Source organism: Macaca nemestrina, chromosome 9 (assembly GCF_043159975.1).
Source record: "Macaca nemestrina isolate mMacNem1 chromosome 9, mMacNem.hap1, whole genome shotgun sequence".
In the NCBI taxonomy this organism is placed as follows: Eukaryota; Metazoa; Chordata; class Mammalia; order Primates; family Cercopithecidae; genus Macaca; species Macaca nemestrina.
In genome coordinates, this window is record NC_092133.1 from 37,437,626 (window position 1) to 37,456,012 (window position 18,387).

An 18,387-nucleotide genomic window follows, 5' to 3' on the forward strand; every position below is an offset into this window, starting at 1 on the left:
CCAGTGAGTGCAGCACCTTGAGGCGGCTGGAGCCCCCAGCAGTGCTACTCCTGAAACAGAATGGGCCCCCACCCCTTCTCCAGACATCCTGAACGTCCATGCTTTGTCCATGTAACACATTGACTCCATCATGAGCAGTAACATGGTTAATGTGGGTTTCTGTTAGCTGGGGATGGAGTGGCCAGCCTCAGCCTTGTGTAACCCATTGTTTCCAAAGAGCTGCAGGCTGCAGAAGGCCCCAAGCTCTCAGGCCAGCTGTGGCTTCTTTGCTGAGATGGAGGTATAGCCAAGAAAGCAGCCTGAAAAGTAAGAAGGACAAAAAGTCAAGGCAAAGAGGGTGGGTGAACCAGGCCATACACGGTGGCCATGGAGCAGCAGCCCATCTTTCCCGAGGGATGGACTGAGGGCTTGGCTACTCCCCTGACCATAAATGGCTTGACTAGGGTTCTCTTGGAGCCACCTCTCAGCCTGCCTCTGCAGCTTTGTCAGCTAACTGTTCCTACAAATGAAAGACACAAGCCAATAACGCCAGCGAGAAAGGAGTTTGCCAAAGGCAGTGTACGAAGAAGGTTCTTGGGAGACTATCAGAAATGGTGAGTGAGAACTGGCATCTCTTCTCAATCAAACCTTCATTGCTTACTATAAAGAACAATTCCCAGGCTTCTAAAGCTCACATCTCCTAATTCAATTAAATGTACAATGAAGCAAACGGACTTGATTTTAAATTATTTTCGCATATGCAAAATACTAATACTTTTTTAAACTTCTCACTGAATATTTGCTGATCTTGTCTGTCTTTTATTTTGATATTAAGGTTTGTTTTTAAACCCCCATCCCCACATAAAAGAGTGCAGAGTAGATGTTTCATTTATGTTCACTTTCTAGTTGAAGCAATGGATCTGATCAGCGATTTTACCTGTCTTACTTGTTTAATCTGGCTTTTTGTTCCATTATCAGCAACATGGATGGTCATCATTGATCAGAAATTTTCCATCTTTCTTGTTTACCTGTGATACATGTTTGGTTGTGACTCAATCAAATGAAGTTTGCTAAGTTAGAAGAGAAAACAGAAGAGGGTTCTGTGATTTACTAAAGAATTATGGAAACAACCTAGGTGTCTATCAGTAGATGAATGGATAAAGGGACTCTGGTTTATATGTATATATACAATTGAATATTAGCTTTAGAATAGGAGGAGCCCCTGCCATTTGCCATGTTTGTCCTATTTGGACCTGGAGGACATTATGCTAAGTGAAATAAGCCAGACATAAAAAGAAAAATATTGCATAATCTCACTTTCTTGTGGAATCTTTTTTTTTTTTTCCTCACAAAAAGGATTATTAAAAGGAGTAGAACTCAGTCTTTGGAGTTAGGAAGATCTGTGATTTAACTTGATCTCTACCACTTATAAGCTGGTGAGCAAAAACCTATCTTGGTCTCAGTTGCCACAGGTATAGTATAGGAATAACAGTGCTCCCTTCATGGGGAGGTTGTGAGTACGGGGTCTTATACCCAGCATACCTTCAATAGCAGTAAGTTTTTATCCTGTCTTTCCTCCTTTCTCTCATAAACTGCAAACTTATAATGAAGGACGTTCAGTCACTGAAATCCCAAAATGCCTTCAGAATCATTGTGTAGATATTGCGTAGTGCTCAGACTAGCAGTAAGCAATAATTGCATTGTATCAGATTTTAGTACTTTGATTATTGCTAACTCATGCTTGCAATTCCATTCCACAAGAACTTTCCTATCCTTAGCTCTGTGCTGGCCAGGCCATAAAGAATATGCTACCACGTGATCCCTAAAACACAGAGGGCGTTTTACAGTTTGGGAGAAAGGAGCTGCCACAGACAATGTTACGGTATTCCCTTGGGTCTTATCTTGTGAAGTGGGCAAGGCAAGTTAATAGCATCCCATTTTGAGAATGGGAAAACTGAGCCTTGGAGAATAGATTTGTTGTGAGAAAATGGAGACCAGAGAGTTTGAGTGACTTATCCGAGACTGCACAGCTCCTAAGTGGCTAAGTCTGGACTCGAATCTAGATCAGGTGGCTCCAAGCCCAGGGTTGCATCACCCTACTCAGCTGTGCCTCTGAAGGGCGCTGCATCAGATTCTTCTCCACCCCAATTTGTGCGATGTTTTTCTCTCCATGACAGCACTGTACTGTGTTTCTACAAAATATGAGTGTCTTTCTAAAATTGGCCAAAATCTCCGTCATCCAAGTGTTGATAAACAACGCATGCATGGCCCACTTGTTGCTGCACGCCCTCTTCTGCTGTCCTCCCAAAGGAAGCTTTGTCTTAGGGCTGCTGACATCAGTCCTCGGTGCCCACTGATGAGATAAGGCTCTGGGCAGCTGCATTCAGTGCAGCGACCATCCAGTGTCCTTGCAGCACCTGTTGGTTTGGTGCTAGTGTGAAGAGAGGTGGTTAGGTCCCTCGAGCAAGAGGCCCCTGACCTTAGAGGCCCAGACATCCCTGTGCTCCAACATCATCCCAGAAGCAGAGGTGCACAGTGCTGTTGGCCTGGGTGCTCTGATTCATCCACAGAGACTTTTGGAGTTGCTTGGAAGCCCTGCAGAATGGTGGAAAGAGGTTGTCACCAGGACACTCAGGTTCTGGTGATGGCTAAGTAGTTGTTTGGACTTGGGAAACCTGTTCAAATTCTTGAGGCTTGGTTTATTTTCTATAAAATGTGGGTGTCCTATTGCCAAGAGGCAGAGAAGTGAGCAGAGTCACCACTGAGGCGTGCTAGCTGAGCAGGGCCACCTTGATTGAAGGACATAATATTTGGGGCAAAAGCCAAGGGGACTTACACATTCTACGTGCTTAAAACACTGCTGGTTCACAAAAGATTTTCTTGTTCATTAACCCATCTGAATTCCAACCCATCAGTAAGTCAGCTGAAATAGGTGTTTTGTCAGTTTGCCTGTGTTGGGGTGAGCTCCTCTGTTACTGTCTTTCGGGTTGGGGTTGAGTCACACAGACTGGAGCCCATTGACTGGTTTTGAGACATAGGCTCTAACTATTCTCATTTGTCCATGAAGTGATTTTTGATGAGTCCCTGGGTTTCAGTTTCCTCTGCTGGAAAATGAGGATTTTGAGAGAGATGATCTTTCAGGTAATTCAGGTGTGAAACATGATTCTTTTGGATTCTTTAATGTTTCACAACATTCCTCTTGTTGGATAACATTTAATTTTAAAACTTAGTAAATGCATTGTTTCTAGAATGACAGAATCTGGTCTTGGGATGCTGGGAAGATGGGGAGCTGTGGTACAGGCCAAGCCCAGGGAAATCTCTGGGGGTCAGGGAGGCCAAGGCTGAAGGAGGGCCCAGCCAGGAGGCATTAATCCACGGTGGCTGGACCCAAAGGGCTGAGAGTCCAGAAAGTGGGAACAAGACCACTTCCACCCAGGGAAAGAGGGGAAAATAGTTTCACCGGCTGAGTCAGAACAGATCTACCCATCATTCCAATCTAGGTAGGGAAAGGACTTGGTAAGGAGCAGCCTGGAAAAGCTGGAGTAACAGGGACTGGGGACAGGGAGAAGAAAGGAGCCACCTGAGGCCCTGGGCAGGCTATTTGGTGCTCCATTGAGCCCACGATCTTTAAATTTAGACTCCATATTTGTTGGAGAGATGAGACCAGCTACTAAGTGAGGGGAGGAAAGAGAAGGGTTTGCTGCTCGCCTGTCCTCCTGGCCACTTCAGCTCCAGCAGCCTAGAACCTCTGCCTTAGATGCAGCAAAAACAGAAGCCTTGCCTTGCCCAGGTAAGGATCAGGTGTTCTTGTCAGACCGTGCCCTTTGGGGGTCTTACCTTCTACTCCAAGGAGAAAACACAAAGTACTTCTAAATTCACCAGTTTTCTCTCTCAAAGGAGTTCTAGGGGAATAAACATAATTTTAGCATTTTGCTGAATTTCTAGTAAGTGTTTGGGGCCCTTATGAATGGGACCCCTCAGGCAATAGCCTTGCAGGCTGCCTCTTCATCTGATCCTGGTTCAGGACCTGGTCGGGGGTGGTGGCAAGACTGACTTGATGCTGAGGGAGGAATTCATGACAGGCTTCTTTCCTCCCCTTCCTTCTTTTGGGGCCCAGATTGGGCATGATGATGGGGGCTGGCTGAGTCTATAGCATCAATGACCTCTCGGAATCCACCAGGGTCAGTGAGTTTGAGGAAGTCAGGAGCTTGCTGACCATCCCTGGGAGCTTTAATATTTACTTCTATCTTGCAGAGTTTTTCACTGAACTTCACCCTGCCGGCGAACACAGTAAGTACAGCAGCCCCCATTCACCAGGCAACGCAGAGAAGACCAGTGCAGAATTTACAGTAGATCTCCAGAGCTCACATAAACCTCACACATAGTGATAAGTTACACAGACTTTCTTTTCTTTCTTTCTTTCTTTTTCTTTCTTTCTTTCTTTTTTTTTTTTTTTGGAGACAAGGTCTTGCTCTGTCACCCTGGCTGGAGTGCAGTGGCATGATCTTGACTCACTGCAACTTCCACCTTTTGGGTTCAAGCGATTCTCTTGCCTCAACCTCCAGAGTAGCTGGGATTACGGGCGCGCACCACCATGCCTGGCTAATTTTTGCACTTTTTTAGTAGAGACGGGGTTTTGCCATGTTGGCCAGGCTGGTCTCGAACTCCTGACCTCAGGTGATCTGCCCACCTCAGCCTCCCAAAGACCTGGGATGATAGGTGTGAGCCACTGTGCCCAGCCATTTACATAGACTTTGAAAACGCACTCAGGAATAGTTGAGAGGTGCTGAGATAATTTATTTCCATTATAAAATTTATAAATACACATTTTGAAAATGAAAATAGGAAAACAACAACAACAATAAAACATCTAAACTCTCATCAGCAGAAAACTGGTATAACCCCTTCCTGTCCTGTTTGGCGTTACATAAATTTTGACTTTTGTTGCTTTGTACTATTGTTTCCTTACTCTCTATATAATTTTATATCTAAATGTCCTCCACTAGTCATTATAACCATAACTGTTATATGGTTGATCACATAATCATGTGATCGTATTATGATCGCATAATATTTTTTCAAGTTAATTTTTTTTAGTTGATTAACTATCATTAGGAATAACTTTGTGATACATGGCATTATAGAGAATCCTCATCTGCATTTAAGATAATTTCCTTATATGTATTCTAAAACGGGAATGATTGGGTCAACAAGAATGAACATTTTATGGCTCTTGATTATGGCATTTAGTTGCAAGTCAAAATTGAGGTTTTCAACTGCCAATGGTAGAGTTTCGGTCCACAGCTGATCCTCCATCTTCTGTTTGCACATTGCATGTAGATAACACTAACAGCCAAGGTTGTTATCTGATCAGCAGTGCTGCTATGGTTGAGCAAGGCATTTTTCTGGCCCAGTTTTTTAGTGGGCTTGGCTGTGCCACATTTTTCTGATAAGCTGTATGATTATTCAAAGAGAATAAACTGATTCTTACTCGTAAGAGGGCTCCTAAGCCAGTGCTCATTTTACTGAAACATGGGGGCATAGTTCTAGAGAGTAGCATCAAGTTAGAACCTGGTGACTTATTGCTGGACCTGTGGTGCCCACTACTGTCTGCCCAGACCTCTGTGAACTGAATACACTGGCACCTGCTCTAGCCTTTGGTAGGGGGCACTTCTGAACCTCCCCAACTTGCTCTGCTTCCCTGCTTTAGCTTCTGCCTGTTGGCTTCAGGCTAATTCCCTAATTCTTCCTCCTTTTCCTGTTAAAACCTTTCTGTTCCATCACTGCTGGAACTTTCCCCTGGCTGTCGGAACCCAGCAGGTCCATAGACACTCCAGATTCTGTGTTATCTTGGCCCATCACATCAAGAGAATGCAGAGAAGCAAGAAGCCATTTTTTGGGGAGTGGGGGTGAGTAGGATGGAAGAGGGCCCTTATGTGGCCAGTCATCACCCTTTGGAGTACTTTCGTGGTTAACAGCTCATTTCTCTGAGAACTGTCTCTTCACCCCTTTGATCCTGTGCAGAGCAACCAACCATCTTGCTTTGCCTGGTGTTGTCTGTTTTTAGCACCGAAAGTCCTGGGCAGCTCTCCGGACAATGGGGATGGTAGGTCATCCTGCCTGGAAGTCACGTTTCTCCTGCATAACCCTTCCACTTCAGTGCAGCTGGGTAGCCTGGGAATGCCAGTGCCCTGGGAAGTGGGACAGAGGTGGACACCTGGATCTCTGTGGGGAGTTTGGAACAGGGCTCCCTGCTGGCCATTCCCTGCTGAGGACTGAAATGTCAAATTCAGTCAATTTGTCAGTTCAGTCTATACTGAACTGTCAAGTATGAAAAATGGGGCTCAGACACTGCATTCGGCCATGGAGGCCATGTAGCACAGTGGTTAAGAGCGTGGATCCCAGAGCCAGACTGCTTGTGGGGGGGGTGTCACCTAGGGCTGTGTGACCTTACACAAGTTGCTTCACTTCTCTGTGCCTCGCTCCTCTCATCTGTAAAATGAGATTATCATAGTCCCATTAGTGTTCACTGGCAGTTGTATAGAATAAATAAGTCAACATGGGAAAAATTCTTGAACAGCCTGGCACATCCTAAGTGCTCCATGGCATTAGCTGGTACAATTAGCAGAAGTTTATGAGGGCAGAAAAATCCATCCAAAGAGAAAGAGAGAAGCAAACAGCAGAGAACAGTAGAGGCAGGAGGCCATACTGCTCCGGAGTGAAGGAGAAAGGAGGGTGCCTTCGGTTCACACAAGTTCCCTGTTCCGAGCTCCAGTCCCTGGAGAAAGCAGCTTCCCACCTGCCCTTGGGCTCCATGGAACACTACTATATTCTTAGAGTTAACACCTTCCTTTTTTTTTTTTTTTTTTTGGTCAAAGCCACCCTAAATATATTTCTGTACTCTGAAGACAGGAAGCCTTACCTGAAACAATGGCTGATTCTTCCTACTGCCCTTAGAAACAGAACACCTTAGGGAAATGCAGGATTAAAGTAATGTGGGGGTGGGGGAGATTGTGATTAGGTCAAAGTACAACCATTTAAGTACCAAGTGTCAGTGCCTGGTCATCAAAACTTTCTTTTGATGGGAGCTCTCTGGGAAAGAGGTCTGGGCTTGGAAGTCAAACACCCAAGTTTAGTTTAGAGTTATGATTATCTGTGAAACCTTGGACAAGTCCCGTAACTTCTCTGAGATCTATTACATTTTATTTGTAAAATGGAGTTAATAATTGTCAAAAGTCCAAGCCCCAGGACTCCAATATACTCGATGAGATTGCTGAGAGTATTAAATAAATAACAGATCTGGACAGAGCTTTGCAAAGTATAAAGGGATAACAAGAGTTCATACTTCTGCTCCTCCTTCGATCCTCCTAATAAACCTAGAGGCAGCTACTACTATCCCTATAGATATTGTATAGATGGAAACAGGCAGCCCCTTATCTTGTGAATGGAGAATTGGCTGTTCTATGGCAGGCAGTGTGAGCCCAGGACCTGTGCTCTTAATCCCACAGCATACCACTTAGTGTGGTTTACACAGTTTCTCATGCAGAACTTTGTTCCTTTAGATTTCTTAATCAAGGTAAACTCTTGCCTGAAATATCTTCTAGATGAGTGAAATCCAATAACCTTGCTTAAGAGGTGAACCAGAAGCATGTAATGCATTCGTTTCATCTGGAATTATCCCCAGGAGCATGGATGTTTGACAACTTCTGCCATTTGCTTCGTCACATACTTACTTGAAAACAAGCAAGGCTTCCTTAAAAAGCCTTGCTTCCACCAGTATTTATATGTGTTTCCCTTCTAGCAATGGGGACAAGTAGGCCCAAAGTGTGCCAAGTGTGCTGACTGGGACACAAGGAAGCCCTTTTGAGTTGTAAAATGTGTCATGGCACATCCGCAGGGTGAATAATGAAGGCATTGCCTGAATTTCCTAATTCTTTTCTCCTGGTAGCCAAATTTTATTCCAGTTCTTACCTGGGAAGCAATCAAGTTAGGTTCTGTTTGGTAGTTGTTAACAGAAAGTTTAGCAAAGGGATAAACTTTAGGCTTTATGGACTAACCTTTGGCAGATTATCTTATATAATGTGTATTCTATAGACTTTTTGTTCTTTTACAATGTATGTTCTTTTTCCATACAGACATCCTCTCCTGTTACAAGTGGGAAAGAAACGGTAACTATAACACTTAAATTTACAAAATGGGGATAATAATAATGCTCCATCCGTCTTGTGCATTTGTTTTGAGCTTTAAAGTTTGATAGGTGAACTGTCACTAAGCACAGAATCTGGCTCAACAATTATTCTTGACCAGCTCAGCTCAAAAGTGAGGGAGAACATGCGAAATCACAGATGGATTTCACAAAGTGTTGAGCAAAAGAAGCCAGACACAAGGAGTGTATATTTTATATTTGCATCTATCGTATGCTGAAAAACAGACAAAACTACTCTATGACAATAGATTTCAGAATAGTGGTCACGCACAAGGAGGCTGGAAGGGATTTGAGGGGGATCCTGAGATGCTGCTAATGTTCTGTTTCTTGATCTGGGTGTTGGTCTTATGGGTGTATTCCTCGTGTGAAAAGTCATCAACTTATATATTTATGATTCATATACTTTTATTATTCTTCAATAAAATCAATTCCCCCCAAAAGTGAAGGTGAATCCATTATTAAATGAGTTGCACTTTTATAGGGATTCTGCAGATGATCTTCAATATTTCCAGATAGTCTGCAAATCTGAAAACTTATGTGACTAAAAGCATGACTATTTCCACTCCAATCAAAGCAAAATAGGAATTTGAAAATTAATTGGTTAATGCATTTAGTACAAATAAATTTTTTTTGAAAGGCTAAAGGTCACTTTTATTTATGTTTTTATTATACTTTAAGTTCTAGGGTAGATGTGGAAAACGTGCAGGTTTGTTACATATGTATGCATGTGCCATGTCGGTGTGCCGCACCCATCAACTCGTCATTTACATTAAGTGCAAATAAATTTTTTAAAATTCATATTAAAATAGTGTGGTATGGCTGGGCACGGTGGCTCACGCCTGTAATGCCAGCACTTTGGGAGGCCAAGGCGGGCAGATCACGAGGTCAGGAGTTAGAGACCAGTCTGGCCAATATAGTGAAACCTTGTCTCTACTGAAAATACAAAAATTAGTTGGGTGTGGTGGCACGTGCCTGTAGTCCCAGCTACTTGGGAGACTGAAGAAGTAGAATCATTTGAATCCAGGAGGCGGAGGTTGCAGTGAGCCGAGACTGTGCCATTGCACTCCAGCCTGGGTGACAGAGCGAGACTCAATTTCAAAAAAAAAAAAAAAAAAAGTGTGGTATATAATAAAAGATTTTATTTTTAGCCAAACAGGTGAAAATGGCATCTAATTGTTGTTCTGATTTGTATCTCAGCTTTTCCTATGTTGAGGAGACATTTGTATTTCTGTTCTAAAGAATACCTGTTCGTATCGTTTGCCCATTTTTCTATTTGATCATTACCCTTTCCAATAGATTTAAACTGTTTAAATTAAGTCCTATGAAAGTAAGTCATTTCTCATGTGTGTTACAAACATTTTTGCACATTATTTCATTACGCTTTTGATTTTGTAGATGATGTTTGTGATCCATGCAGATTTTTTGTTTTATTTTTATTCTATTGAATTTTTCCTTTATTCTTGAAGACTCTGGGCTTCCCCTGACCCTGTGCTTTTCATTCTGTGCCAGGACTGCGGGCCCTCTCTTGGATTAGCGGTGGCCATCCCCTCCCTGGTGGCCACAGCCCTGCTGGTGGCTTTACTATTTACTTTGATTCACCGAAGAAGAAGCAGCATTGAGGCCATGGAGGTGATTACCAGCTTCTTTGGGTCCAGATGTGTAGGCAGGCAGCATTTCAGTGAACTGGCGTTTGGACTAAGGGTGTCAGAATTCAGGGCCCATGTCTATTTCCTGAGGACAGGATGCTGGAAGTTTCTGGGCCATAATTTCCACTGCAGACACAACATTAGGCACCAAACAGAGCTGATTTGTCATCAACTCTTCAGGTCAGTTGAGGATTTCCTGGCAAGGATAGTATTTGGGGTAACAAAAAGTAGCAGTGGAGAGGGATGTCTGTTGCCATGGCAAACACATGTCTGTACAGTGGGTGTGCTTTCTAAAGTTGAGAAACAAAAGCGCACAAGCTTCACAAAGAGAGGATGGAGATAATGTTAGGAAAGATAGAAGACGAAGAGGGGCTGAGGTGTCCGTGGTAGGAATGTATCCAGAAGTACGTGGCTCTATCTATCTTTGCCTTTTTCACACATCTGAACATGTATAATTCACAAGGGAATCTATATCCTCCCCATCCAATCCATGCCCCCAATGCCAGACTGTTCTAGGGACTGTGTTTAGAATTCAAAGGCCACCTAGACCCATATCCAACAAGGTTCCATGGTTGTGACAGAACTGCGTCACGTGGACTCTGGGTTCTAACTCCATTCTCTATTCGCATTCACAGTTGTTATCATATGGGTAAGCATTAATTAAGAGATGGAAAATTGAGGTTCTAAACCAGACTCTGCCCCTTTATGATTTATATGATCCTGGACAACTTGGTTAGTTCAACTCCAAAACAGGAGTCATAGAAACTACCCTCCCTATTTTAAGAGGTAGGGAAAGTTCTAAGGATGAAATGAGATAATGGATGATGAACATCTTTACGTGTAAAGATGTGTTGACAAGCTGTAAATTTTAAACACATTAAGAAGTGTTGTGGTTGGTGGTGGTATTGTTTAAGTAATAGTTTCTCAACCTCTAGTGCACTTTAAAATTATTTAGGAAGCTCAAAATTTCCAATCACCAAAGCCATTAAATCAGAATTTCTGGATGACAAAGCTGTGGCACTGATCTTGAAAAAACAAAAACAACTTTTTAATTATAATTTCAAACTTATACTAAAGTAGAGAGGAGAGTATAATGAAAGCAATTATTAACTCATGGCCAATATTGTTTCATCTCTACTCTTACCCTGGATTATTTTTGGATAACTCACAATGATATTTCTTGGCTTGGGTATGGGTTTGGTTTGGTTTGAGGTGGGGATGTTATTAGATGCCTCTGTGTTTGTTTTGTTTGTTTTAATGCACACTCAGATTTAAAAACCACTGATTTTAATCATAGTTATGGTCAAATGCTATGCCCCTTCACTTCTTTTTCTTTCTTTCTTTTATTATTATTATTTTTTTCCAATTTAGGAAAGTGACAGACCATGTGAAATTTCAGAAATTGATGACAATCCCAAGATATCTGAGGTAAGAACTCTTGGATATACTCTCTATATACCATTTACACAGTAAACAAGCTAAGTGTTTTAAAGCTTTTCATGCACAAAAGAAGCACAGTATGAGCACATGTGGAAAGGAGACGACCAAGAGGAAGTTCAAGCACAAAGGAGGTTCTCAGTGCATTTTTATCGGCTGAACAGAAATTCAAGCTTCCTTTAATATTAGAAAATCAATTTAATATAATTTATTTTACTGACAAACTAAAATAGAAAACTCACGTGACCATCTCAATAGGTGAAGAAAGTTCAAAAAAATGTAACAGTGATATGAACTCTCAGCAAACTAAAAATAGAATGGGAACTTCCTTGACTTGAAAGAAGATGTCTTTAAAAAAAAAATACAGCTAACGTCATACCTAACAGTAAAATGTAGAAAGCATTCTCTTTAGATCAGAAATAAAACAAGGATGTTCACTAACACCACTTCTATTCAATATTATACTTTAGATCCTAGTCAATGAAGTAGGATTTTAAAAAATTAGACAGTATAAGCCTGGTGCAGTGGCTCATGCCTGTAATCCCAGCACTTTGGGAGACTGAAGCGGGTAGATCACCTGAGGTCAGGAGTTTGAGACCAGCCTGGCCAATATGGTGAAATCCCCGTGTCTACTAAAAATACAAAAAATTAGCTGGATGTGGTGGCGGGCGACTGTAATCCCAGCTACTCGGGAGGCTGAGGGAAGAGAATCGCTTGAATCCAGGAGGTGGAGGTTGCAGTGAGCTGAGATCGCACCATTGCACTCTAGCCTGGGTGAAAAGAGTGAGACTCCATCTCAAAAAAAAAAAAAAAAAAAAAAAAGAAAATATAACACTGAAAAGGAAGAAACAAAATTGTGATTATTTGCAGATGATATGATTGTCGACATAGAAAAGCTAAATCTGGCTGCGTGCAGTGGCTCACGCCTGTAATCTCAGCACTTTGGGAGGCCAAGGCGGGTGGATCACCGAGGTCAGGAGTTCTAGACCAGCCTGGCTAACATGATGAAACCCCATCTCTACTAAAAATACAAAAATTAGCCAGGTGTGGTGGCAGGTGCCTATAATCCTAGCTACTCGGAGGGGCTGAGGCAGGAGAATCACTTGAACCTGGGAGGCGGAGGTTGCAGTGAGCCGAGATCGCGCCATTGCACTCCAGCCTGGGGGACAAGAGTGAGACTTCGTCTCGAAAAAAAAAAAAAAAGAAAGAAAGAAAAGAAAAGCTAAATCTACAGAAAAATTACTTGAATTAACAAGAAATTTTAACAAATTTACTGGATACAAAAATCAATATACAAAAGTAATTTACACTTTCAACATCAACAACAATTAGAAAAAGCGATTTTAAAAATTACCATTTTGTGATGGTAATTGGTAATAAAAATATGTAGAATGCTATGGAATAAATCTAACAAAAATATGTAATATCTTTATGGAAAATAATAAAACTTTGGTTTAAAAAACTATTAAATAATACCTAAATAATGGGGGTTATATACCATGCTCCTGGATAGAAAGTGTTAATAATATTACAATATCAAACAATGTTAATCTATATAATAAATGTAATTTCAATACAAATCCCAATCAATTTTTTTCATGGAACTTAATGAGGTCCTTCTAAAATCTATATGAAATAAAGTAGAAAAAGAGTTAAAAAGACACAACAAACAGATAGGTGGAACAAACAGAAAATAAATAGCAAGATGGTAGATTTAAACCTAACCATATCAATGATCACATTAAATGTAAATAGTCTAGATACCCGAATTAACAGGAAGAGATATTCAGATTGGTTATAAAAACAAGGTCCAACCATATGATGCTTACAAAACTCACTTTAAATATAAATTCACAAATAGATTAAAAATTAAAAGACAAAAAATGAGATACTTTGTTAACAATAAACAAAAGATAGTTGAGTGGCCTGAAAGCTCCCCAAAGCAGTAAGATCAGGCAATTGTGGGTCTCTCCTCATTTGTTTTCTGTCTCTCAAGGACCATTGTCCTTCCTTGCCTGTTGTCTAGTGTCTTGAAAACTATTGCTTGAAATGTTGTGTCTGATTTTGGTTATTTCAGGTGGGAGGGTAAATGTGGTTGCTGTTAGTGCATCTTGTATGGAAGAATTCTCTGCAATCGTTTTTAAAAAAACCTATTTGTTTCCTTAAGAATCCTAGGAGATCACCCACACGTGAGAAGAATACGATGGGAGCACAAGAGGCCCACATATATGTGAAGACTGTAGCAGGAAGCGAGGAACCTGTGCATGACCCTTACCGTCCTACTGTAGAAATGGAAAGAAGGAGGGGATTGTGGTGGCTTGTGCCGAGACTGAGCCTGGAATGATGCAGCTCAGTCAAGGAGCAGACCTGGCACTGGAACAGGGTTGAAAACCCAGGGTTTTTACTTGGAGAGGAGAGATGCCAAGCTGCTTCTTAATCAATCCAAATTTCATTTACAGATCTGGAACACTTTGGGGCTGATTTGTCTCTTTAGGGGACATCCCCACTATGGTTAATTCCAACTCTCAGACCTTGTGCTTTAGTTAGTACATGTGACTCACCAGATGGGGTCCTTAGATCCTGTTCCTGCTCCCAATGGGAATTTGCTTTTCTTTGTCATTTTGGGAAAGGGGCTTGGTTTCTGAGTGTCTTGTCTTCTCATTCTTTTTTTTTCATATCCTTTTTCTCAAAAAAGCCATCAGCTCTGACTTTCATGGAAGTGTTGCCAAGGTCAGCCTGGTGCAAGTTGGGATATAAATGAAACTTATGCAGGATGTATGAGAGGAAGCAGTTAATTGTTTCTGAATATCTCAGGGTAGAAATCATGTGGAACCACACATTCCCTGACCACAGGGAAGCACATGGCTCAGTCACGTCATACAGCAGTGGAAAGAATATGGATTCTTAAGTCACACCTACCACTGAGCAGCTGTATGACTTTGGAGAAGTTGTTTAACATTTCCAAGCCTCAGTTTTTGCTTTTTTAAAGGAGGGGAAATATTTGCCTCATGTCATAATTAAAAAGATTAAATAAGAAATAAAAGGAAGTGTCTGCTACTTAGTTGCCAGTCAAAATGTTAGTTCTCTCTCTCTCTGCCCCCTTCCTCCTACCTCTTCCCATACTGCTTGCCTGATAAAATAGCTAGTCACCAGCATTTGTTCCCCATAGTCACAGGATCACATAAGGGAACATTTAGGGCAAACTTTCAGCAAGGCCTGTGGTCCAAATTGTTATCTAAAGATGATTCTAGGTGTTGCTGGTAGTATGTGAATCTTCCAATCTAGGTGTGATCTTGTCCTCATATGAATCAGGAAAAGCCAGGTTCTTACAAGTTCCAAATTCCAAATACAGAGACTAGTGGTGTTACATTTAACCTTAAAGATATTAATGTTGATGGAAATTCATGTTTCATATTAAAACAACACTTTGTCTTTACAATGAAACATTTTGCTTAATTTTTAAAGTAAGACATCATGATACCTCTGGTGGCAGCTCCTCAAATAACTTTAACTTTTGTGCTTTAGGGATAGTTGTTAAACTTACAGTTTCTTTTATGTTGTTTTTTAAAGGCTTCAGATTAAACAAGAGCCCTTAAGCCCATGCATAGCATTGCCGCTTCAGCTTGCTGAGGACTCTCTCCAAGGAGGCCAAATGGAAAAGGAGAGGCCACTTCAAGTGGTGTTGGCTCATTGAGCCTATTGGGCAAACTATAACCAGGTTGCCTTATTCTGTGTGGATTACTCCAGGATAGGCCACCCTCCAGCGTTCTCTTATCCCAGTAACTCCTCTTCCCATTTTCCAATCCCTCCCCAGCCTTTTTTTCCCCCCTTCTGTACTCTTCTTTTGCCTTCAATACAAATTTCATTTCCTCTGTGACTTTGGGCAGACTTCCTTCTAGCATGTGTCAGCTACCCCACCACCCAGCTGGCCTAGGAGACACATCATTCATTGCTCCTTCTTGTGTCTGTAATCAGAGAGTATTTAAGGAGGGCAGTTCTGTGATGGACTCTGTGTGTGTGTGTGTGTTGAAAGTAAAGATGGCTGGGGGAAGGCAAGAGTTTCTCCAAGATATTATTAGAAATGAGGGCTCTATCTATTCTGTGGGAATGGAGAAAAGACCCAAGTCCTTGGATATCATGGGGAAAAGCTGTGTGGCAGAAAGAAAAATCAAGAGGACCCAAGTGGACGGAGACAGGACCACAGGAATGGGCTTTCACTTTCACTCCCATGAGGAGGCTTCCAGGCAGCCTGGTTCCTCCCAGGGGGAAGGCCTGGGTCCAGGGCATCTTAAGTTCATCCACCAGCTCCGTGAGCCACACAGATATCCCAGAAAATATTCCTTTCTTACACAAGGCTTCTGATTGCTCAGAAACGTGCCCCTCTTCCCTGAATAACCAAGAACATGTTCTATAAACCCAGTCTCTGCCACATGTCAACACCTGCTCTTCAAAGCCCCTTCTGAAACTCAGTTTTGTGCCAAGTCTTCTGGATCTAATTACCTTAAACAAGCAGATTTAGCCATTTCTAAAGAGACGTGCCCAGTCATCCTGGTGCTTGTACTTCTCTTGCATGTCATGAAGGACCTTGGATTTACTGAGAACTCAGCCGTGGCCTTGGCTTTGATACTTACATGTGTCAGCCCTTGGGCCGATTGTTGATCATCCAGAGCCTCAGTTCTGTACTTGTGAAATGGAGACAGCAGTTCTCATCCCCCTAGCCCATGGAGTGGTTGTGAAGCTGGATTGAAATATGCATGTGACTAAGCCATGTAGCTAAAAGTGAGGGATGACTTGTATTTTGGATCACTTATTTTAATTCTACTTATAATCCATGGCTTAGAATCTTTATTTAAACATTGTTTCTATCAAACTAGAAAGGTTCAGCATTTCTGTCATTTACTTCTGCTATGATACCCAAGAACTTATGTTGGAATGAAGTGAAAAGTAAAATGGTCATTCTTATGAACCTACAAAATGTTTGTGGCTTTTCTTTGTCTATATTAGAGAACACTGGCCCTGTCCTTGGAACCAAGATTATCCCAGGGATGTTCCCAATATTGGCACTTTCTCTGCCAGGCTAGAAGACGTTCAGTCTTTCATGGAGGGCAGCCCTGTGTGGTAAGCAAAATGATGAGACCCAAAGTCAGAAGCTCTGCTTCCCTAACCCAGGGCTGCTGGTAAGTTGAGAGTCACCTTAGGCAGGTTGCACGATGTGTGTGGGTCTCATTTCCTCCTGTATCATCTGGTGTTTGAATTGGTCTGTCTCTAAAGTGACATCCATCCAGTCCAAACATTCTGCTTTGATTTTCCCCAAACCCTGCAAAGCACTCCTTCTGCCTGCCTGTTCCTCACTCCCATCAGCACAGCCTTCTATACCCTCTATGATTCTTCTCAGTTCCTGACTGCTGGTGGAGAGAGATAGTTACTTATTTATTTTGCCAAGAAATAACAATGATTAGTTTTGCTTAAGGCATTTCTCCCTGCAACATTGCGATGTTAATTGAAGACAAAAAAGTGATAACTAATTTTTGAAAGATTGCGAAGTCATATAATCTTTGCACTCCCACCATCTTGATGAGAATTATTGCTTAATGCATGAATTGATTTAACAAATGTGCACTGGCTTCCTTCCAATGTCAGACAGCCTGCCAGGTCCTAAGACAATGTTGGGGGCATAACGAAAATGCTAAACGTTTGTGGAAATGTTTCTCCACCCAATTGAATATGAATCTCCATCCAAGGAAATAATATAAGGAAAGCTTTTATACAGGTGCTTTGCCTCTAAGCTCGAAGACATAAAACTAGCTCTCTCAGGCTCAAATGAGATAAGAATCTATACTCTCTTTTTCCTTTACCTGAAGTTAGAGGAGAAGGAGAAATGGGCATAACACTTCAATCCTCTGAGAATTCCAAATGACTGAAAAGTCTGGTTATGTCAGGCATACATTAAAGTGCTGTACCTCCAAGTAAAACTCAGAAAAAACCTTCTCTCCTCCATCCTCTAGAGAGGCTACCTGAACTCCAACAAGTTAAGGGGTGAAAAATACTAAAACTGGACAGGTGAGACTGGGGAACATTTTGGAAGTTGGCTGAGTCTGTCCAATAGGCTGTAGAACTTATTTCTAAAATGGATGGGGGCCTCTGGAGGACAGCCTGAGTGTACCCTGGGGCTTAAAATCTGATTTGTAATGACAGAGACTCAATGTATCATAGACTTTCATTTCCAGGCTAAAATGATTTGAAAGATTTGATTGTGAGCGAGAACAAACCATGTTGATAAAATTCTACCATAAATGTGATTGATTTTTTCATGAAGAGTCAAACAGTGATTACTGTTGACTCACCTGGCCAGGGATTACCCACTTATGAAAGCCAAGGTAAGGATATAGGTCTTTGTTTTGAGAGCTGGGGAAAGCCTAGCCTTGTGTCCCAGCCCTTCTAGTTTCTCTGCCCCAACCACTTAGGCCTCCTCTCTGTCCTTCAGAGGCCATGGTCTGTCCACAAGCATAGGCTTTCTCTCTGCAACTCAGACACGTGGGAACCTCCGGCTGCAAGAGCTTTGTCTCTGCTCATTTTATGCCATGGCACTCCTGCCATGTGGGCCTTTTCTCTGACACCATGGTCCTTGCACCACATGGCCTTTGCACATGCCGTTAGTGAGATAGAGCTGGAAGTTCATGGAGGCCAAGGTGAATAGAATTTGCAGCGTAGAGTACTGGAGACAGAGTTGCACAGAAACAGAGGAGACCCTTTGATTATTCTATTGATCAGCATATGCATGTGAGAAAACTACCCAAGGCTGGAGAAAGAACCACACAAAGGGATTAGAGGGAACAATACTCTAAGCTCTAATGGACCAGGCCTCTCAGTGGGAGGCCAGAAACAGTGCCTGTTCCCAAACAGCCAGAGTAGAAAACATCATAATTCACCAGGCATCAGGTAGAACAATGAGAAAAGTATTGCTTCAGTAGTGGGGAAGAATATTAACCCTGGATTAGACTATGTTAGTGCTGCCTAACAAAGCTCAAAAGCAAGATGAGGACACATTAAACTGTTTCCTCATCCTGGAATTATTAAATAATTAATTATTAATTAATTAATTATTAATTAATTAATTAT

At 41.9% G+C, this 18,387-nt stretch overlaps 1 protein-coding gene across 7 annotated transcripts; it reads left to right on the top strand.

Moving 5' to 3' along the window:
* Nucleotides 1-215: 215 nt before the first annotated feature.
* Nucleotides 216-18,339, top strand: LOC105478470 (oligodendrocytic myelin paranodal and inner loop protein). Of its 7 annotated transcripts, XM_011735821.3 has the most exons (8): nt 247-306; nt 444-593; nt 3,617-3,769; nt 4,234-4,269; nt 8,115-8,147; nt 9,695-9,814; nt 11,203-11,259; nt 13,436-18,339. In XM_011735821.3, exons 3-8 carry the CDS (start codon nt 3,737-3,739, stop codon nt 13,610-13,612), a joined length of 456 nt encoding a protein of 151 aa, XP_011734123.1. In that variant the 5' UTR covers nt 247-306; nt 444-593; nt 3,617-3,736; the 3' UTR covers nt 13,613-18,339. The 7 variants fall into 7 exon arrangements, with proteins under 7 accessions (XP_011734126.1, XP_070925492.1, XP_011734127.1 ...); XM_071069389.1 differs by lacking the exon at nt 3,617-3,769 and adding an exon at nt 6,004-6,085 and having other exon boundaries at nt 222-593; XM_011735824.3 differs by lacking the exon at nt 9,695-9,814 and having other exon boundaries at nt 216-593.
* The last annotated feature ends 48 nt before the right edge of the window (nt 18,340-18,387 follow it).